The 23,411-nt window shown below is 38.2% G+C and overlaps 1 protein-coding gene across 1 annotated transcript in view; it reads left to right on the top strand.

Annotated features, from left to right (window-relative positions):
- Positions 1-23,411, top strand: part of CUBN (cubilin (intrinsic factor-cobalamin receptor)) — a 315,183-nt gene that overhangs the window by 214,936 nt on the left and 76,836 nt on the right. Inside the window, 8 exon segments of the mRNA XM_011963893.1 lie at positions 5,594-5,768; positions 6,941-7,119; positions 9,742-9,951; positions 10,605-10,745; positions 11,774-11,955; positions 17,739-17,910; positions 19,431-19,637; positions 21,735-21,884. Coding sequence (XP_011819283.1) covers positions 5,594-5,768; positions 6,941-7,119; positions 9,742-9,951; positions 10,605-10,745; positions 11,774-11,955; positions 17,739-17,910; positions 19,431-19,637; positions 21,735-21,884 — 1,416 coding nt within the window.

Below are 23,411 nucleotides of genomic sequence, written 5' to 3' on the forward strand. Positions count from 1 at the left end.
AAAGCAAACTGCAGATTTAATGCAATCCTTACCAAATTACCAATACTATTTTTTAAATAATTAGAAAAAAATACTAAAATGTATATTGAACCAAAAAAGAGCCTTAATATCCAATGCAATCCTAAGCAAAAACAACAAGGCTGGAGGCATCACATGACTTCATTTGAAAGTATACTGCAAGGCTATAGTAAACAAAAGAGCATGGTAATGGCACAAAAATAGACACATAGATCAATGGGACAAAATAGATAATCCAGCCATACAGCCACATGCCTATGACCAATTGATCTTTGTCAAAGTTGACATAAATAAGCAATGGGGAAAGACACTATTCAGTAAATGGTTCTAGGGAACCTGGCTAGCCATATGCAGAAGAATGGAACAGATGCCTATTTCTCACAATATACAGAAGTTAAGATGAATTCAAATTTAAATGTAAGACTTGAAACTATAACAATTCCCAAAGCAAACCTAGCAAAAACTATTCATGACATTGGCCTAGGCAAAGAGTTTTTGAATAAGACTTCAAAAGCAAATGCAACAGAACAAAATATAGAAAAATGAGACTTAATTGAACGAAAGAGATTCTGAAGAGCAAAAGAAACTATTAACATAGTAAATAGGCAACCTACAGAAAGGTGGAAAATATTTGTAAACTATGCGTTTGAAAAATGGATAATATCCAGAATCTATAAGGAGCTCAACAAATCGACAAGAAAATAAACCTAATAATTCCATTAAAAAGTGGTCAAAGGACATGAGTTACTTCTCAAAAGAATACATTCAAGTGGCCAAAAAATATACGAAAAAATGCTCCAATCACTAATCAAAACCACAATGAGATATCATCTCACAGCAATCAGAATGACTGTTATTAACAAGTCAAAAAATAACAAATGTTGGCGAGGATGTAGAGAAAAGGGAAGACTTATACACTCTTGGTGGGAATTTAAGTTAGTACAACCCCATTGAAAACAGAATGGATGTTTCTCATAGAACTATAAATAGAACTACCATTTGAGTTAGTAATTCCACTACTGGGCATCTACCCAAAGGAATATAAATTGTTTTTCCAAAAAGACTCCTCCACCCGTATGTTCATCACAGCACTATTCACAAGAGCAAAGTTATGGAATCAACATAAGGCTCCATGAATGATTGCTGGATAAAGAAAATGTGTCGTATATACCATGGAATACTGCACAGCAATAAAAAAGTAAATGAAATCATATGTTTTATTGCACATTGTATGAGATTTAAAGTCAACATGATTTCTTTGTTTTGGTAAAAGAGATAAGTAAAAGTCTTCACCAACTGACACACAAAAATAATCAAATAGCTTGAGTAAGGTTCAAAACACCAGGGAAGGAGCAGCTTTGGTCACTTCCCAGTGCACAGAGCTCTGGCACAAGGAGGGAGCTTTAATGCAGCTCGGTGGGCACCTGCACCATTGCTTTCTAAGCTGGGATCTTCTCATCCCTCCCTCTCTTGATGCTGAGCTTTGCACCTGAGTCATGAATGGGCAGTTTTCACCTGGTACCAAAGCATTTCAAAAGTAGCAGTGTCTTTAGTCTAGTGAGTAGGTGTCAGCTCATCCTACATAACTCTACTTTTCTGTTTTTGTTTATTATAGACTCAGTCTTTTTTTTCTTTCTTGAGACAGGGTTTCTCTCTGTCTCCCAGGCTGGAGTACAGCAGCACGATCTCAGCTCACTACAACCTCCGCCTCTCAGGCTCAAGTGATTCTCCTGACCCAGCCTCCCTAGTAGCTGGGATTACAGGCATGCACCACCACACCCAGCTAATTTTTGTATTTTTGGTAAAGATGGGATTTCTCCATGTTGCCTAGGCTGGTCTTGAACTCCTGAGCTCAGGTGAGCCTCTTGCCTTGGCCTCCATAGTGCTAAGATTACTGGAGTGAGCCACCATCCCCAACCAATAGACTCAGTCTTGATTTATATTTTTAAAGTCAACATTTAGTGGTAATTCAAATACACTAAGTGATACACTAAGGGTGTATTTGACATTGCACCTCTTCTGTTCCTTTGTGGATTCACTGTTCCTGCAAGTATGGTTATGGCCATTACTTCCTCCCTGTCTTTCTTAAAGCTTATTATGACTGCTGTTAACATCAGACTTAAAAGTCTGAATTTCACAACCTCTTGTTGGCAACCTGAAACAACAGCATCACTCTTAGTTCTCTCTACTTAACCAACTTAACCATGTTCCGTAACTATAGCCATCCTCCTACTTCCCACATTTATCTGGCTATCTTCCCACTATATCTACTTCCATGCCACTCCCATTTCTCAGCCTTTAACCTAGGTCCTTTTGTGAACATTTTTTGACATCAAGTCACCTAGTTTTATACCATTTTTCTCCAGAGACGCTCCTTTGCTATGGTTGATTGAGATTTCTAGGACCCTGTGATAGATGCCTTTTATTCTCACCTGATTAATAGGCCTTTTGATTAATTAATCAAACATTTACAAGGTGTTTCACATCATGCAAACCACCAAGTTCTGCCAAGGAGTTCACAGTGTGTTAGAGGAGACAGACAAGCAAAGGCACAATTAGAACATGATACAGGGCTGGGCATGGTGGTTCATGCCTGTAATCCCAGCACTTTCCAAGGCAGGAAGATCACTTGAGTTTAGGAGTTTTAGACCAACCTGTGCAACATAGGAAGACCTTGTCTCTACCAAAAAAGTTTTCAAAGTAGCTGAACATGGTGGTGCACTTCTATGGTTTCAGCTACTCAGTAAGCTGAGTTGGGAGGATCCCTTGAGCCCAGGAAGTTGAGGCTGCAGTGAGTCATGATCATACCACTGTACTCCAGCCTGGGTGACAAAGCAAGACCCTGTCTCAAAGAAAAAAAAAAAAAAAGAACATGGTATATGGTATAATAAGTGCTAGAAAGAGGAATGCACAGAATAGAAACACCTACTTCAGCCCAGGACATCAGAGAGGACTCCAGAGGAAGTAGATGAAGAGATTTGCCAGTGATAAAAAGATGTGAGTGCATAGAAAGTCTCAATGTTACAAGTCATATTCAATAATTTGAAAGAATTTACTACTGCTGGAGAACAGAGTCAAAAAGAAGTAAACATAATAGTGATGAAGCAGGCAGGAATCACTGTGTACAGGGCCATGGACGCCACCCTAAGTTAGTTAAGATGTTAATCAAAAGGTAATGGGAAGCGTTGGAAGATTTTGCTCCAAAGCCTGAACAGTGTGATCAGATTACAAACACTAATGTAGCTGCAACACTGAAATCACTGGAGGCGGGGAAGACTAAAGAGAGAGAGACCAGATGAAAGAGTAATTTAGGGAAAAAAATTACACCCTGAACTAAGGCAGTGGCAGTAAGAAGGTAGGAGAGAGGGCATATCAAAGATATTATAAATATGGGATTGAGTGAATTTGGAGGTCAGTTGGATGTGAGGCAGGAGGGAAGGGATGGGAGGAGCCTTAGGAGCAGTTGTTAGGTTTTTGGCTGGATGGATCCATTCATCCTGCAGACATTTATTAAGAACTTTTCATGGGACAGACACTGTATTAGGTCCTGGGGATGTGTCAGTAAATAAAATCCATGTCCTCATGAGGCCTAATTCTAGTGTTAAGATGCAGACAATAAATAATTAAAATATGTAAGATGCCATATGGTGAAAAGTATCAAGGAGAAAAATAAGGCAGTAAGGTGGATACAGAGTGTCCATGGGAAGAGGGGCCGATGCTGTCATCAGCAGACTCAGGTGTGGAACTCTGGTTGGCGAGCAAATGAGAGTGTTCACTTGAGATGTGTTCAGTTTGAAATCTCTGAATTACCTCCATTGGAGATGCCCAGTAAGTGGCCAGAACATAAGTCTGGAGGTCAGAGCAGGGGTCTACACTGAATCTGTAAATATGGGAATAATCAACAGACTGCTTATCGTTTAAGTCATGAGGATGTATGACAGCAATTGGGGAATTATTCAGAGTGAGATGAAAGGCCTACAGGAGATTCCTGAGGGCCTCCAGCAATGTCAGGGAAGCCCTGGAGAGAGGCGCCCAAGAGCCAGAGGAAGAATGATGCGAGGAGTAAAAGGAGGAGAAGAGCTTGGTGTCACAGAAGCCAAGGGACAAAAATGTCAAGAAGGACAATGTGATCAACCATGTTAAATGCTGTGGATATAAAGTAAGAACTTAAAAAGTTCTTTGGGCATATAACTGTGAGGTGACTTGAGAGAACATGAGAGCTTTCATAGGGTTGAAGAAGGAAGGGCAAAAAGAGAGAAAGAGAGAGACAGACAGACAGACACACAGAGAGAGAGAGAGATTAAATAGGGCAAGATCCTGGAGGTGACAATAGGATGGGAACTTGATCCAGAGATACAGGAAGATAATGTACAGAGGGAAAAATAGAGTGTAGAGATGCAGATGAATTTATTGAGGATAGTAACAAATCAGGGGTAACAAATGGAAGGGATTCTCCTCTGATTTCTTCTACTTTCTTTGTAAAATAGAGCCTAATGTAATGTGCTTAGAATCAAGAGGAAATGGGGAAAGTCAAGGGTTTAGGGAGTAAAGTTCAAAACAACCGTTGTAGTTTATATGAAAAGTAATGGGTGAATTGCTCGGTGGTGTTGAGATGGGAGAACATATATTTGCAGGGGCATCAATTTCCATGAATGAATGGCTTGAATTGAACACAGCCACAGAGTTGGTATTTTGTAAGGGAAGTTTGAAGGAAAGACACAAAGCAAGGGAGTCGGAGCTCATCAAAGGGATTTGCAATTTAGAGTTTCAGAGATGGGGGAGTTGGAAGTATTGACAGAATTCAGGATGTGACTGTAAGTGGATGAGTGACAGTGGACATAAATATTGCTAGAGTTGAGCAGATCAAGTATGAGTACGGCTAAGTGATTGTACAGGTTAGTTTCATTGGCATTGTAAGTACTTTCACTCCTATCTGGTTTGTTTGTTGAAAATGCCAAAGAATATTTATTGATAACAGAGAAATATTTTGTGATAATGTTTTGGTTTTTTAGAACAGTAATATTAAAAAGCTCCTTTATCCTCTGACATAACATGGCTAATAAATTGTCTCATGCCATTGATCTTGTTTCTCAAATGCATCTAAATCCTGAAGAAACGTAATGAATGAATGCTCCCAGAGTTGTGCAAAGATATATCTGCTTAGTCTTTTAAATATACCAAGATCACAGCTCTGCATCATTCTTCTGTACTGAATGCTCAGGGGGAGACTGTAACTGCTAGCATACTTACATGCTTATCGAAGTGGTGGATATTTATTCATGCTTCTGTGATGTTCTGCCCCATGCACCATGTACCATAATCATTTGGTTGGCTTTAAGAAAGAATGAAATTTCCAATGAGAATAGATGGTCTGGCAAATTAAAAAGGGTCACACCTGGTAGCTCCCTCGATAGCATATTGAGAATTTGTTTGCTGGAAAAGAAAATGAGGATCATAATAGATGAAGGGAAATAGAGACAAAATACAGAGAAGTTGACTTTAAAAGATGATTTGTGGCCATTGATTGAATCCCCTTCACCAGATTGTAGACTGATTTAACTGTGTTTGCTGACAGCCTGTGGGGGCAATGTCTACATCCATGATGCTGATTCTGCTGGGTATGTGACCTCCCCCAACCACCCTGATAATTACCCTCCGCACGCTGATTGCATTTGGATCTTAGCGGCTCCACCGGAAACACGCATTCAGCTGCAATTTGAAGATCAATTCGATATTGAAGTAACACCCAAGTATGTCACTTCCATTTTCATCTTTTTTCCTACCCAAAGTTAGTATTTTTTAACTGTCATGTCTCAAAATAGTCCATTTCTTTCAGTAGCACACTGCAAGGAAATCTAGGGGAAAAGGGAAACGCTTAATGGCTCAGGCCTGAAAACACAGTCGGCCAGTCACTCTCCCATCAGCTGAGCAGGTTATGTACATGGATACGGTCCCTTGTGACCTTAGACACTTCCTGCAAGGGACACTGAGGGTGGCTACTTGAGATTGATGTTATCCATTCTTCCTCCTACAGGAAATATATCGTGTTTCTGATAGATGAATATTTATTTGCCTAGCCTCATATGCGGTGTCACAAATGATAAAACATCTGTTTAACAAATGGGAATTTGTGTGGTGTGTCACCAGGGGTCACCAGTGTGGGAACAGTACTAAAGCATGCACAGTATAATTTCTCAGTCTTTATTTAATAAGAGTTCTGAAAGGATTACAAAACAGAGAGTAAGTCTTACTATGTTAAAGAGAAAGAAAAACTATATAGATTGTAAAAAAAAAAACCATTTTTATCTTTCCTTGAACAAAGGCATGTGTACATTTGCATGAATGCAGCTGTGGTGCAAAACTTGGATATAAGAGCTTGTGTTGCTATTTCTGGCACTGGGTCTAATACTACTTACTCTTCCACTCACGGAGCATTAATTGGCTCATGTGACTCCCTGAAGAAATGTTAGATACATGTTTATCTACGTTTATGGACACGGAAAATTCCAGTTGGGACGCTCCATTAGTCCCAATTACAGAGCTGTTAGAAAATTTATCTTTGTCATGTGAAATGTATCAAATCATTGTGTGGAGCAAAATACTTGTTGTTTTTTGAAATTCATAGGGACTAATTTGAAAACAACATTTATATTTGTAAAACCAATACAGAATATGGAAGGGAAGTGAATATTCTTGAATGTAGAACATGTAAAACCTGTCTTTTGACCTACTAATAAAAGAATGTGTTATTAGGAAAAATATCATACAGCATTTTAAAGTGACGTGGCTTATGCTGATTCTATCATAGTCTTTTATGCTAGGAAACAATGATTTAATAATATCTTCAAAGAAAGTGAGATTGTCATTATCAAAATAAGGCATTTGACCATGTAAATTTAACAGAATTTTGTTTCCACTTCAGCTGTACTTCCAACTACCTTGAGTTGCGGGATGGAGTGGATTCAGATGCACCAATACTTTCCAAATTTTGTGGGACGTCTTTGCCCAGCAGTCAGTGGTCCTCAGGAGAGGTTATGTATTTGAGATTTCGATCTGACAACAGCCCCACACATGTGGGATTCAAGGCCAAGTATTCTATAGGTAATAATTTTTTTGAAACTTTTGTTTTAGGTTCAGAGGTACATGTGCAGGTTTGTTATATAGGTAAATTCGTGCTTGGAGGTTCGTTGTAGAGATTATTTCATCAGCCAGGTACTAAGCCTATAACCTAATAGTTATTTTTTCTGCTCCTCTCCCTTCTCCCATCCTCCACCCTATCAAATGAAAAAAGCATTCCATGCTCATGGATAGGAAGAATCAATATCATTAAAATGGCCATACTTCTCCCCAAAATTTACAGATTCAATGCGATTCCTACCAAACTATTATGACGTTCTTTACAGAACTAGAAAAAACTATTTTAAAACTCATATGGACCTCAGAAAGAACCCAAATAACCAAGGCAATCCTAAACAAAAAGAACAAAGCTAGAGACATCACAATACCTGACTTGAAGCTATACTACAGGACAACAGTAACCAAAACAGCATGGTACTGGTACAAAAATAGACACATAGACCAATAGAATGGAATAGAGAGCTCAAAATAGGGTCTTACACCTACAGGCATCTGATCTTCAACAAAGCTGACAAAAGCAAGCAGTGGGGAAAAGATCCCTATCCAATAAATGATGCTGGGAGAATTGGCCAGCAGTATGCAGAAGATTGAAACTGGACCCCTTCCATGTACCATATACAAAAATTAGTTCAAGATGGAGTAAAGACTTAACTGTAAAACACAAAATTATAAAAACCCTGGGAAACATTTTTATATTAAATAAAAGAGTTATTATAGAATGAATATGTTAAAACATTTTTTAAAACCATGACTTTTTAAAAATAAGTCTTTCTATTTGCCTAATTTTAAAAATCTTTTAATGCTAGAAATAAGTAAGGTGTGTAAATTTTTGAAACCACAGTCATTAGTCAACTTTAATTTCTCTTTTAGTTTTCATTTTAAAACATAATCTTAGTAAACTTGAATATTTTATATTTTCTCTAACTTATTTGTGAAGAAATATATGTAGTTAAACTCCTGTTTCTTCAGCTAACTATGAAATACAGTAGTTCTCTCTTATCCATGGTTTAAATGCCCTTAGTAAACAGAGGCTCCAAAATAGGTGAGTACAGCACACCAAGATATTTTGAGAGACCACATTTACATAACTTTTCGTACAGTATACTGTTATGATTCTTCTATTTTATTATTATTGTTGTTAATCTCTTATTATGTCTAATTTATACAGTAAACTTTATCATAGGTACATAAATAGAGAAAAAAATAGTCTATATGTCTGTATAGGGTTTGGTACTATCCAAGGTTTTAGGCACTCACTGGGGGTCTTGGAATGTATCCCCCAAGGAAAAGGAAGAACTGCAGTATGTTTATTACTTTAAGTAATAAAACTATTTAAGAACCAGATAACTATATTTAGAACAGTGTCTTTGAATTCCTCATCATATATAAAATAATTAAGCTTATTTTTTTCTCTGAGTCTCTAGTATCAAATCAGTCACTGGATAAGAAGCAGACATGTCAGTGGGGCATGGTGGCTCATGCTTGTAATCCCAGCACTTTGGGAGGCCAAGGCAGGTGGATCACGAGGTCAGAAGTTCAAGACCAGCCTGGCCAAGATGGTGAAACCCCGTCTCTACTAAAAATACAAAAATTAGCCAAGCATGGTGGTGGGCACCTGTAATTCCTACTACTCAGGAAGCTGAGGCAGAGAATTGCTTGAACCCGGGAGGCGGAGGTTGCAGTGAGCCGAGATGGCACCACTGCACTCTAGGCTAGGTGACAGAGAGAGAGACTGTCTCGAAAAAATTAAAAAAAGAAAAAAGAAAAAAAAAGAAAAGAAAAAAAAAAGAAAGCAAATATGCCTATTCCACATTTTGATTTCCTTATTTAAAAAATGAGCGGTAACTTTGCTTGTTGAAGATTCACTAAGATTCACTGTAATATGGTCACAATAGCACATAATTTGATATCTAATAGGTCTAGACACAAACCAAACAAATATTTAATACAGTGAAAGTTCAGAAAGACTAGTGGTAACAATGTTTAACTACACCATAGATCATGTTATATCCTGAGTCAAGCTGCATATAATTCAATTAGCTATCACACCCAGCTAGTAAGACATAATTGAAGAGTAATTTTCAAGGCCCTGAGATATCAGTTACTGTAGTGAACTGTTTAGTTGAGAGTAAAACTAGAAATGGCAGGCGTCTCCACAGTACCCCTTCCAGCTGAGCATGGGTTCAGTCTTTAGGATCAACACAGGGTACTAGGCAGGCCAGATCAGCCTATCAGTTGGTCTTGAGATGAAACTTACTTGCAACTAATAGCTCTTACATAGTGTCCCAAAATAATTAATGTGACATTATAGAATATTCCATTTAGTCGTCATCTTCTGTTTCCCATTATTGAATTGGACTTGTGGTATCATTTCTGTTTACATCAATGGTAGAATTCAAATAATGAGGAAAGCACTAACCATTTTCAGAATTTTAAAAACTTCAATTCAGAGTCACTTGGCACCTAAAAGTTTTCAAATGTGCTGGTGAAATGAAGAAAACAAAATTTGTAATAGAATCAATCTTTCTTGCTTGCTTGCTTATTTATTTATTTATTTATTTGTTTGTTTGTTTGTTTATTTTGCAGCTCAGTGTGGGGGAAGAGTAACAGGGCAAAGCGGTGTTGTTGAAAGCATTGGACATCCAACACTTCCATATAGAGACAACTTATTCTGTGAGTGGCATCTTCAGGGGCTCTCCGGACACTATCTCACCATCTCTTTTGAAGATTTTAACCTTCAGAATTCCTTTGGCTGTGAAAAAGACTTTGTGGAGATCTGGGACAATCATACCTCTGGTTAGTGAAATATATCTGCTCTCTTTTGGGTGTTTATTTTCACATGTACTTATTCAGCCTCTGAAGTTTCTTCACTTCCAAGAAAGGCAAAAGCATGTCTATACTCTGCAGAGAAGTACAGACTAATGAGTTTTGGGCAGTACTGGCGATTCTCTCCCTCAATTCTACCATTAACAATGGATGCCTAGAGCCCAGGTGTCATATAGCCCACCCTAGAGGCCACTTGAGGAGAGCAATGGTATTGGGAAGGCACCTCTTGCTACTGAGACATCCCATTGCCACATGATGCGGTTATTTGAGGGGTGTTCTATAGCTTGAGAAGGGGAAGGGGCCATGCATGTCTCGTAGTGGTGGCATAAGGCAGATATTTGTCACTCTGTTGTCTCAGATCATTTTTTCAACCAAAGGAGCAAGGCTTCCACATTGTGCTGAGATATCCTTCCCCTAATTGGTTGCATTTTTTTCACTTCTTCATATATTTGAATATGTTCATTTTTATTCATGTTTTCCTGTTGTCTTGACAGAGATTAATGTTTCTTCATAGGCAGGGTCTTGTTTTTTATTATTTTCTTTGTATACACAGGACATCTCGAATAGAGGTTAAAAGAAATCAATCACCTGGACATGTATATTTAACTATTTGCCTCTCACAGGAAACATCTTGGGCAGATACTGTGGAAACACCATTCCTGACAGCGTAGATACTTCTAGCAATACTGCTGTGGTCAGGTTTGTCACAGATGGCTCTCTGACTGCCTCAGGATTCAGACTGTGATTTGAATCCAGCATGGAAGGTGATGTCTTTGATTCATTCAAAATAACATTGAGCACCTGCATTGGACAGACACTGTGCTAGGCACTGGTGTTACAATATTTGAAAAACAAAACAAAACATGACCCCTATTTTCTTGGACCTCAATCAAAAAGTCACAGTGATAAATGAAAAATTACAGCTGTGATCAATGCTATAAGGGAAAATAACTAGTTTCACGAGAGATATAATACAAGGATGAGAGTCACACTGCAATGCCCGCCTTAAGAAAGTCCTGTAGTTACTCAGAATTTGTCTTACTGCAAACCCGACACACTCAGATGAAATGAACATCTTGTTCAGAAAAACTGAGTACTTAACATTAACTTTCTGATTTTCCTCTTTTTTTTTTTTTTTTTTGGTAAACATGAGGTCTTGCCTTGACCTCCCAAAGTGCTGGGGTTACAGGTGTGAGCCACCACTCCTGGCCGATTTTCTTGATTTTTTTTTTTTTTTGAGATGGAGTCTTGCTCTGTTGTCCAGGCTGGAGTGCAATGGCATGATATCAGCTCACTGCAACCTCTGTCTCCCAGGTTCAAGCAATTCTTCTGCCTCAGGCTCCTGAGTAGCTGAGGTTACAGGCACACGCCACAATGCCTGGCTAATTTTTGTATTTTTAGTAGAGATGGGGTTTCACCATGTTGGTCAGGCTGGTCTTGAATTCCTGGCCTTATGATCTGCCTGCCTTAGCCTCCCAAAGTGCTACAAGTGTGAGCCACCGCGCCTGGCCCGATTTTCCTGATTCTTAAATTCATTACAGTCACTGATCTCTCATTTCTTGGGCCATGATGATAATTAAATTGCTGTCTGTGGACTAACATCCATGGAAGCCAGGGTTAAATATTAATAGAGATAAAAAGTGAATGTATATGTTCACTAAAATCCTTATGCACATATATAAATATGGAGAATAATTTTGTCTGGAAGGCTAATTTTTAAATACCTGAATTTTGAGAGCTTTCCTGATGAAAGACATTCTGATTTGATCTTGGCTTTTTTCCCCCACATCAGAGTGTGGTGGGGATCTTCAGGGCTCTACTGGAACATTTACTTCTCCCAACTACCCGAACCCAAATCCTCATGGCCGGATCTGCGAGTGGAGAATCACCGCCCCGGAGGGAAGGCAGATCACCCTAACGTTTAACAACCTGAGGCTGGCCACGCATCCATCCTGCAACAATGAGCATGTGATAGTAAGTGTTCCCTGCAGCCTGAGATGTTATATTCCATCGTTTAAAGAGTTTACTGACCCATGAATTATAGTCAGAAAGCTAGGTCAGGAAAATTGCCATCTATGCAACTATAACTCAAATTCTAAGTATTGTTGAGAGAACAAAATCACAGTAACCTGTCAAAATAATTGTAAAAGTTGTTTTAAGAGGCTAACCGCTATCACTCCATGCATCGGGGTCATAGAATAAATTTTAAGAGTGAGTGATAATGACAAATGGCAAAACTGGGGAGGCTGTGGGAAGCTAAGCCTACAGCAGCACATAGTTGAATGGGACCAGAGTCACGGCACAAACCACCACGAAAGTTCTGAGCAGATGGGTGGTCCTGTGTCATCACTGCTCTTTCCAGGGGTGCAGAGGGCCTCTTGGTGGGAAAGCACTGCTACGTGGCCTCCACGTCGCAAACTCCAGTGGTTTAAGCTGTGCCCTCAGCACTCTCTGCTTCCTGCAGTAAAAGAAAGCACATGAGATCCCTGAGTGTGAATAACAAATAGATTGTTAACTGTGAAGTACTATACATACATATGTGTGTGTAGATAGGTAGATTGGATTAATATTAGTAAATTTCTCCACCCAACTTACCCCTTCTGCAGTATCTGTTATCTCAGTAAATAATTCCATACTTCTGGTTGTTCAGGTCAAAAATCTCGATGTCTATTTTGGAATCATTCCTCTCACACCCTATATGGCACCTATAAGCAAGTCCCATTGGGTGTATCTTTAAAAATATCCACAATTGAACTACTTCTCATCGTATCTACTACTACCACCCCCACCGTTCACTTGGATTATTTTAGGAAGTTCCACCTGGTGCCCCTGGTTCGGCTCTCATCTCCCTACATTCCCAACACAGCAGCTTCTGATGGTTTTAAACCTCAATCAGATCATGTTGCTCCCTTTGAAAATCCTCTAATGACTTCTCATCTCACTCAGAGGAAAATCCCAAATTGCACCTGTGGCCCACCTGGCTGCCACTTATCTGCTGCCCCTCCCTCTTCTATCTGTTTGTCTTATCTCAAACTCCTCTCTGCTTGCTGGAATCCAGCCACCCCTGGCCTCCATTCTGTTCCCTGAATGCGCTGAGATGCTCCCCATCTGGCTGTTGCCCTCATTTGGAATGCCCCTCCTCAGATGGCCTGCTCCACACCCTCACTTCATTGGGGTCTCTGCTCGAATGCCTTTTAATCCATAAGGTCTAAGTACCTTATATTACAGACCCCACCCTGGCCTGACCCTTCTCTGCCATGTTGTTTTACAGCACTTCACACCTGCTGCCATACATTATTTTGATTTGTTCATCAGTTTATTGTCTGCTTCCCCGACTAGAATGTAAGCATTCTAGCCATGGCTTGAGAATACGGCTTGAGGTCAAGCCAGAGTTTCATTTACTGCTGTGGATTCACTGAATCCCCAGTGCCTGTACATAATAGAGATAAATAATTGTTGAATGAATGGGTATCAGAGGTACTATCATTATACCTTTAGTAACAAGCCACTTTTGTTGTCAGTTTAATTGTCAACTGTTGGGTAGTGAATTTCAAAAATATGAAATATCTTTGTATCTTATGACCACTTTGTATTGCCGTAAAATGATCTCATTCAACCTTCAAATTTTATTTCCAAGTTCTAATATCTGAAGGACTGAACTGTTGTCTTTCAAATCTTGAAAATAAGAAACCAAGTGGGTTTTCTTTTATTTGAGAGCCAGGAAATTTTGGACTAAGATTGTTTATTATAAGAAACTTTTTTTCCTATTATTGATTGAATATATATGAACAAAGATGAAGTAGAAAAAATAATAGCCACTCCCACTATACCATATTTTGATTCGTTTTCTCATCTCTTCTTGGCAAAGCATACTTTATGTACTTGTAATCATGAGATATAAATCCACTTGAATTCTGATTTTAGTCCATTTTTCCGGTTATAAATATAATAGATGCTTATTGAGCAATATTTGGAGAGTTCAGAAAATAAAAAATATAAAGGTATTTTTAATTCTACTCATCTATTACTAAAATTTTGATGTATATGCTAACAGTTTTTTTTACCTTTGAAATTATTTTCGTAGTTTAAGTCATACTGAATATAATGATTATCAGGAATTTTACAAGTAGAGTGTTCACATATCCTTAGGAAAGAGAATATGAACAGTCATAGTTTTAGAGCTCAAATAAAGATAAAAGTTATAGCCACAACCACAATTCCAAAGCAGATCTTACTTGTCATCTCCCTATCCCTTAATTATCAACTTACAACTCTTGCAGCTACTGCTGGTTGGTTTTATGTCATTATTTCTAAATAATATTCCTGTACTTCTTGCATTTTTGGACATTATCTATCCACATTCAACTCTGGAAGATGAAAATCACCCCCCTGCCACCACAAACACACATGGGTTATGCACAGTTTATATGCTTTCCCAATTGTCTCCCAAAATACATATGTCACAGCTTTTGCTTAAATTGTCATTCAGTTGACATTACCGTGGTTATGTAGACACCATTCACAACTGAGCCAAGTAGTGTACTATGGTAACGTTTGCTTTTGTTTTCCTAAGGAATAATAATCATGTCCTCTTTACATTTTCTTGGGTTTTATGCATTGATCACCAATTCTTCCACACCCTTTCCACCCCAGGTGTGCATCTTTACCTTCTGTAGTAAAACATATCAGTTCCATTTCTTTTCCTCAGTAATATCCTTCCTTGAGCCTTTGTCCATCAGTTACAAGCCTGATGCTAGCTGTCATTTCAGAATTTCCCTTTGCCATTACATGTGCAAGCTCCTTCATTCTTCTCCTGGGCTGGAAAGCTGGCTTTGTGATGCTATGCACGTCCCTTTCTTGGTTAATTTCCTCTTTTGGTGAGGCATACCCTCTTGTAGCTCCCCAAGGAAATGGGCAAGGGCAATACATTTTTTGAGAAATGGTATACCTGAAATTATCTTTATTTTACCATCAATCTTTGAAAAGTATATATTTAAATATTTTATATGTTTGATATATTTATATATCTATGAATATATTAATAATAATTTTGAAGTTTTGTGTTGCTTATTTGGGATCAGTTTTCTTCATGTTCCTATGTCCTGTTTACTAATATTGGTCTCTGCCTTTTGCATTAGTCACTTCCCTAAATGTCTGCTGATCTTTGGCTGTTCATTCATATTTAAGAATGAATTACCAAAAGGATGACTGGCATCTCTGTATGCATGAGGGGACCCTGACTCTTTAATCAGGGAAAACTACAAACCTGCAAATGTCATATCCACAGGTCTTTGCTCTTTGGGAGGTTAAAACTCCAGCAAGGAATCACTTTCAGAATTAATTTTTTTTCTGAATCTTTAGTATAATGTCCACATTCCTTTTTTGAAGTATATTTTTATATGTTCAATGTTTATTTTGGTTCCTCTTTACTCTGCTCCAAACAAAGACATGTGGGTTGGCCTTTGCCCCCACTCTATTTGATTGAGAACTTGCCCAAAAGAGGAAGAAGAAAGATGAAAGAGGAAGAAGAAGAAGGAGAGGGAGGAGGAGAAGGAGGAGAAGAGGGAGAAGAAGAAGAGGGAGAAGGAGAGAGAGAAGGAGAAGAGGGAGGAGGGGAAGGAGAAAAAAGAACCAGAAGAAGGAGAAGGAGAAAAGAAGGAGAAGGAGAAGGAGGAGGAGAATGAGAAGGAGTGGGAGAAAGAGAAAAGAAGGAGAAGAAGAAAGAAAAAAAAGAAAAGAGTGAAGAAGAAAGAAGATCTGCTGGTGCAGAGGAGGCAGCTTTAACTTTCATTTGTTTACTTCCTGGCTAATACCGTATCCAGCTGAACTGAGCCTAAAATTTCTCTAAACCCACCTGCCTATCTGACTCTCTGTACAGATGGAGAAAACAAAAAGCTATGCCACCTGTGTCTGATTTTGTCCCTGCTCATAGCAAATCCTAAATCTCACGTGCCTGCTTCCTATCCATTTGTACTCTGAGAGTTGTAGTTTCTGAGTACAAAAGGGATTAGAGGACAATGATGGGAATTGTATTCTGGTTGCTTCTAACAGCAGAAGTCCATGTGATAAATGGATGACTGTAACATGTTCAGTCATGGTGATTCTATGCCAAAGGCAGACTCAGAGGCAGGATAAGAGCCACTGATCACAGTTTCCAACATGTCCCATTAACCTTATAGTTGGTTCTAATCCCTTTTGATTCCAGCAATGTGGTGTCCATTCCTGTTTTCAGCATTATAGAAATATTAGTCCTCATCTGTTTCTTTATGCATTACTTCATCGTTTGGAATCAGAGGGATGGTTTGAATCCGAGTTCTATTATTACTAGTTATTTGAACTTCAGCAAATTACATCATCTTTCTGAATTCTGGTGTCTTAATCTGGAAAACGGGGATACTGTTATCTGCCTGGAAGGGTATTGTGTTGATTGGATAAGACAGGCTGAGTGGATGATAAGCAAAGACTGGCATTTTTGTCTGCTCAGTAAATGATAGCAAACTCTTCTTCTGGTCCAGTGAGCCTGAAGACACTTTAGACCAGAAGCCCCCAGAGAGATAAATTTGATTAATTATAGTAAATTTAAAGAGATCTTTTGTTGTGGAGTGCATTCTCCTTCTGCATAACTGTTAGTGCCATAGTCTGAGTCATTATTTCTAATCTTGAGTCATTCAAATCCTTTTAAAAATGGGAATATCAATCACTCAATCAATGAATTATTTTTCAGTTATTTCATCTAGATTTTTTTTGAACTGTGAAAACCAGGCACACAAATTCATTTGATTTTGTAAAGCATTGGAAGAATAGTTTGCCAATTATTGTAACTATGTGAATGACTACAGTTATTATTTACTATTTTAGAGTCAATAATAATCTATTCTTAGAAATTCAAATAAGTAAGGAAATTGAAGCTTTGAATCCACAACTAACGAGGAAAGAACTATGTTTAATTGCATATGGAGATTGATTTTTCAAATTACTTTTCAAGGTATTTAAAAATATCTGTTTGCTGGGTGCTGTGGCTCACACCTGTAATCCTAGCACTTTGGGAGGTCAAGGCAGGTGGATCACCTGAAGTCAGGAGTTCAAGACCAGCCTGACCAACATGGTGAAACCCTGTCTCTACTAAAAATACAAAATTAGCTGGGCGTGGTGGCACATGCCAGTAATCTCAGCTGCTTGGGAGGCTGAGGCAGGAGAACTGCTTAAACCTGGGAAGTGGAGGATACAGTGAGCCGAGATCACGCCATTGAACTCCAGCCTGGGCAACAAGAGAAAAACTCTGTCTCAAAAAATAAATAAATAAAAATTGAAGTAAATAAAGAAAAATATCTGCTTTATTATATACATGAAATCATCAGCTTCCCTTCCAAATAAAAAAAGGTCCTGATGCATTGTTAAGAAAAACTGCCCATCAGTGATCTCTGCAGACCACATTGTAAGCACGATGGCTCATCTCCTTTACACTGAGAGCACAGTTTCCAGTTGCAAAGTGTGTAGCAGCTTTTAATCTATCACCACATGGCAGGAAGGCATTACTGCAATACTTTCATTCTAGTGAGATCACCCTGTGGTCACAAAATGTGCTCAGGGTAACATAGAGGCTTGTGGCACTGGGATAGAAACCTGAATTGTTACGTCATTCATTTTGGGGCAGAGTTCCCATAGAAAGAAGTGGGTCTGGGCTGGGAATATCATCTTCTAGGAAATATGCAGTAAGATTGATTGTGTGCCTAAAGGTTAAATTCTTTTTCCAACAGGTATTCAATGGCATTAGAAGTAACTCACCGCAGCTAGAGAAACTGTGTAGTAGTGTGAATGTAAGCAATGAGATTAAATCTTCAGGAAACACAGTGAGAGTCATTTTTTTCACGGATGGATCCAGGCCATATGGTGGCTTCACTGCTTCCTATACCTCCAGTGAAGATGCAGGTAATGTAGGATGTTGTAAAGGCACCTCATCTTATTTTTTATTTTTTTTAAATTATACTTTAAGTTGTAGGGTACATGTGCACAATGTGCAGGTTTGTTACATATGTATACATGTGCCATGATTGTGTGCTGCACCTGTTAACTCACCATTTACATTAGGTATATCTCCTAATGCTATCCCTCCCCCCATCCCCCACCCCACGACAGGCCCCAGTGTGTGATGTTCCCCACTCTGTGTCCAAGTGTTCTCATTGTTCAATTCCCACTTATGAGTGAGAACATGCAGTGTTTGGTTTTCTGTCCTTGTGATAGTTTGCTGAGGATGATGGTTTCCAACTTCATCCATGTCCCTACAAAGGACATGAACTCATCCTTTTTTATGGCTGCATAGTATTCCATGGTGTATATGTGCCACAATTTCTTAATCCAGTCTGTCATTGATGGACATTTGGGTTGGTTCCAAGTCTTTGCTATTGTGAGTAGAAATGCACCTCATTTTAATCAGGTGCACTGCAGATGCCCCCAGCTACTGTCAATGGCAGCAAAGCCATCCATTTTCCCTTTAGTGATACTTGGAATCTTTGACATAAGACAAACACACATAAGCAGATCAAAAACGCACTGCAGACAGAAAAAAAGCTTTCTGATTTCAGAAAGAAACTGCTATGGTGAATTTAAAACTTTTAATGCTGTTAGATGAGCTTCTAGCACAGTTTCAGGTCATGTTACCATGAGGGTTGGTGACCCGTTCCATAGTCCCTGGTCAATTCTTTTGTGCTGAAAGAAACCATCTACCTCCTAGAGGGTAACTTGGTCTCAGAGAGGAATTAATTTTGCTGGGGACAGAACAGACTTTATTGTTTCTAGTCATCTATCCACACACATATTTCCAGTGAAAATAAGTGGGAGGTTTGATATGATATAGAATATTCCAAAATTAAGCAAGATATGGCCTCTAATTATAAATATCCTATTTCCTGGATTGGTGTTTTTATCTAAGGGTTTTAAAATTTGGAAGGGGAAGTGAATATTAAAAGAAAAACGCTAAGTTATTTCATTGGTACAAGAAGCATCTGTTCCTTTATTAAAAGGGGGCAAATTCATTGGCAAGTCAATGTCCTATTATCTGTTGGATTTAAGTTAATTTATTAGATCAAGTGGAGAATTGCTAATCAAACCATTAGGACCTGCCACCATTATATTTATGTATTCCTCTAAATTAAATATTAATGAACAGTAGGCCTCAATGTTTGAACCTACTGATACAGAGCCAAACCCCAACCACTTAATCTGTAGCAACAGGAAAATAGAGAAGTTGTTGACTTTTGCACATCTTTCCTTTATAAACTTGCAGAAACTTCCATAATTTGCATGCCTTTTACCCATAACCCTGACTGCATCTAGAAAAACAAATCAAAGCAGTAGTGTTGATGTTTTAATTACTGTTCCTGTATTGTTTATCTCTTCTGTTGTGGCCTGAATCTTACTACTACTTTCTTTGTTGCCTTGTATTTTCTTAGTGTGTGGTGGGTCTCTTCAAAATATTCCTGAAGGAAACTTTACTTCTCCTGGCTATGATGGAGTCAGGAATTACTCAAGAAACCTGAACTGCGAATGGACTCTTAGCAATCCAAATCAGGAAAATTCATCCATTTCCATTCATTTTGAAGAGTTTTACCTAGAAAGTCACCAAGACTGTCAATTTGATGTTCTTGAGTTTCGAGTGGGTGAGTTCTATCTAAGAACACATTCTCCTGTTTATCTACAATATTCTTTTTATCTTTTTGTTGTTGTTGCTGCTGCTGTTGTTTTCAGACAGGAGCTGGCTCTCTTGCCCAGACTAGAGTGCAGTGGTGTGATCATAACTCACTGCAGTCTCAACCTCGCAGGCTCAGGTGATCCTTCTGCCTCAGTCTCCCAAGTGGCTTGGACTACAGGTGTACATCACTACATACAACTAATTTTTAAAATTTTTTGTTTAGAGATGGGGTCTCTCTATGTTGTTCAGGCTGGTCTCAAACTCCTGGCCTCAAGTGATCGTCGCACTTTGGCCTCCCAAAGTGCTGGGGTTGCAGGCATGAGCCACTATGCCTGGCCTACAATATTCTTCTTATGCTTGGAGACCACTAACAATGAAGGGAGTGGAATGGCTCTAACATAGGTACATACGATCCAAAAGAACTCTGTTCAAAGCCATAATTCTGCGTATGCCCAGCTGAGGAAAACGAACCCCAGGAACAGTGAGTGAGACGGATCACTGTACTACTAGACCCTGTGTTACAGTCACTTCGTTTCCTGGCATGTGACTCTTGCCGAAGAGAGAGTCCACTGCTATCAAGACTCCTTTCCAAGGAGACTGGGACTTAGCATGCTCAGCATGTGTTGGCAGTTTCCTGAACTTCCAGGATTTATGAAGGGGCTGTGAAATTCTCCTGAGGCCTTAGGAGTTAAAAGAAGTTTTGCAATATACCAGATGGAGAAACACATGGAAGCTATTTGGGGAAATAACCCCAAAGCAGTCATTTGTCTTGGTTTTCGTGATAGAAAAGGATTGCGGTGTACTCAATAAACCGTAATTCTCTGAAAATTTTTTAAACCTCTATATTCAAGGAGGATGAATCAATTTTCTTTCTTTCCTATAGTCAAGGTGTAGACTATTCATTAGGTTGCTTCCATGATTATGCTGACACTTTTTTCTCAGTAAATAAACAAGTAGATAGAGGAAGACAATAATATTGTAAATAGTATGTAATCATCCATACTGTCAAAGTTTTGCTGAGTTCTGTGTTATCCCAAATTTTAAGAAAAGGAGGTTGAAAGCAGCAGAAGCTCATCAGTTAGTTGGTGGAGAAGTCCTTGAGAAACTGAGAGGTCATTGTTAGTTACATCTGAGAACCTGAGCGACAGGATTTTCAAGAAGGAGAATTTGATAGAGCCTATATCCACAGACCAAGGGCCTCAGCCAGAGAGTCCTCCCACCTCTCAGGCTGAGGAATCTAAAAAGGCTTATGAGGGAAAGAGAAGTTGTGGTTTGAGAATGTTCTCCATGGAATTCTGATAAACCCTCACCCCCTCTACCTGGTTCAAAATTACGGGCTTGTAGTCTTAAGCAGAACAGCTGTATCTCAAATTTCAGTCAGCTAAATGCTGTCTTCTCTTTATTTGCTCAGGTTTAGTTAAAATAGTTTGTTCAGTTAAAATATTATATATCATTGATTTAGAAGGTCAGTGATGTTTATCTGACAGAATAAAAAGAAAGCAGGTAAATGAGAGTCCTGCTGATGCTCTATACATGTTCATCAAATCCATGAAAAGTAATCTTCATAAAAAATATCAAGCTCAGATCTGACAGCTCTTGGCCTGAGTGCCGAATATTATGTCCTTTTTAGTTGATTGAATACAGTGAAGAAATCTTTCCTAGTTTAGGCAATGATCACTTTATCTTGAGGATATATTTGATCACTGTTGGTATTATATTTCTTACACCCTACAAAAGGTGTGTCCAAAAGTGCTATTTTAATTCATTGTATCTCTGATTAGATATGCCGAAATAGCTATGAAAACACAAATTGGAACAAAATGGTGTCCATAATAGAGAGAGGTTCATTTTAAAATTGCTTTGATTTTTTGTGTTTGTTTTACCCTCTTGGAGGGACTTTCCTTGGCGGTTGACAAAGACAGAGAAACATTGTGCAATGTCTGCTACTAAATCAGAATTTAAATGTGTGTCAATGAATATCTTGAAATTTGTTCTCACCAAATTCATTGAATGTATTTCTCAAAAGCTATATCAATAATAAAACTTGGTATATTATTTTGTTCAGGTGATGCTGATGGGCCCCTGATGTGGAGACTTTGTGGTGCTTCAAAGCCTACATTGCCACTGGTTATACCTTATTCTCAGGTATGGATACACTTTGTCACCAATGAACGTATAGAACACATTGGATTCCTTGCAAAGTATTCCTTTACAGGTAAGAGTTATAATTAAGATCTTGATAAAAGTAGTTATAAAGATTAATGATTTTTTATAAAGATTTCTTATATATTTTATTAGACATTTCTACATAGCTATTAGTTTTTTAAATATTATCAATGAGATTTTCTACATTACATTTTTTAATTGGTTGTGGCTGATATCTAGAAATATTATAATTTGCATACATGTATCTTTAGTCCAAAGATCTGGCTATCCTCTTATTAGTTTTAATATGCTGTCTATAGATTCTCTTTGATCTTTCTGTGTAAACAATCATGTCTTCTGCAAATATTAGTTCTTTTTGCTTTCAGCTGTAATACTTCATTTCATTTTCTTACATCATTTTGCTAGCTAGGGCCACCATCAGAATATTGAACAGAAGGAATGATAGAGCATCTTGTTTCTGACCTGGATGTGACTGTCTATGACATTTTATTATTAAATATATTGGTTGCTCTTAAGTTTCCAATAAATATCTTTTGTTAAAGAAAGTCCCTTCCATCTTTAGTGTGAAAAACCTTTTTTAAAATGTAAATGGGCATAAGATTTTATCAGATAATTTTCTGCATCCATTGAGATGTTTCAACTTTTTCTCCTTTCATAAGTTAATATGACAAATTATATGAAAGATTTCTTTCTCTTGGTAAACCATCCTTGCATTTTTGGGATAAATCCTATTTCGTCATGATGTGTGTTTTATACATACAATGGATATTATTTGCTAGTGTTTTGTGTTGGATTTGCATATGTGAAATTCAGACTTTGTGCTGGAAAACCCAGCCCTACTACTCCTGACTGCTTCCCTTGGCTATGGGAGGTTTTCTAGTCCCTTTTCACGAGTATGCCGGTTTGTTTAGATTCCCAACTTCATGTAAAAGTTTCAATTCCAGTCCTTCCTTCTGTGGAGACCCAGAGCCCTATCTTCTCCTCCTACCTGGTCACCAAAACCTCAGAGCCCAACCCTGGGACCCATGCATGCTTTCTTTAGCCTCTCAGACTGTCATTCTTTGAGTTTCACTCCTCTCACTTGGAGTACACTTACTGCTGCCAGATTTTGGAGAGCTGCTTTTCTTTCCATTGAGTTGGCTATGAATCAAAATGTGTTTTAGTTATGGTTTTATCTAACATTCCTTTGTGTTATAAACAAATGGCTGGTTGAAAGAAGGAGTGAAATTGATTATTTACCCACTCAACCATCTTGCCAGTTGATTTTCCTTCATCACATTCAAAGAAAAGAGTCAGGTTTCAGTAAGCGATATTATTTTTATTGAACATCAGACCATATTATGCTTCAGAAATGTATTTGTTTTTCAATTTTCAATTTTTTATGCTAATACTGTATGGAATTTTGTTATTCCTAAACTTCTACTCAAATTTACTTTTCTTCTATTTAATTTCATTTATTTTATACATATATACACACATATATATGCACAACATATATATACAAAAAATATACAAAATATGTATACATATATATGTGTGTGTGTATATGGTTTCTTTCTTTTGAGATGGAGTCTTG

The sequence above is a fragment of the Colobus angolensis genome, unplaced genomic scaffold (genome assembly GCF_000951035.1).
Source record: "Colobus angolensis palliatus isolate OR3802 unplaced genomic scaffold, Cang.pa_1.0 Scaffold63, whole genome shotgun sequence".
In the NCBI taxonomy this organism is placed as follows: domain Eukaryota; kingdom Metazoa; phylum Chordata; class Mammalia; order Primates; family Cercopithecidae; genus Colobus; species Colobus angolensis.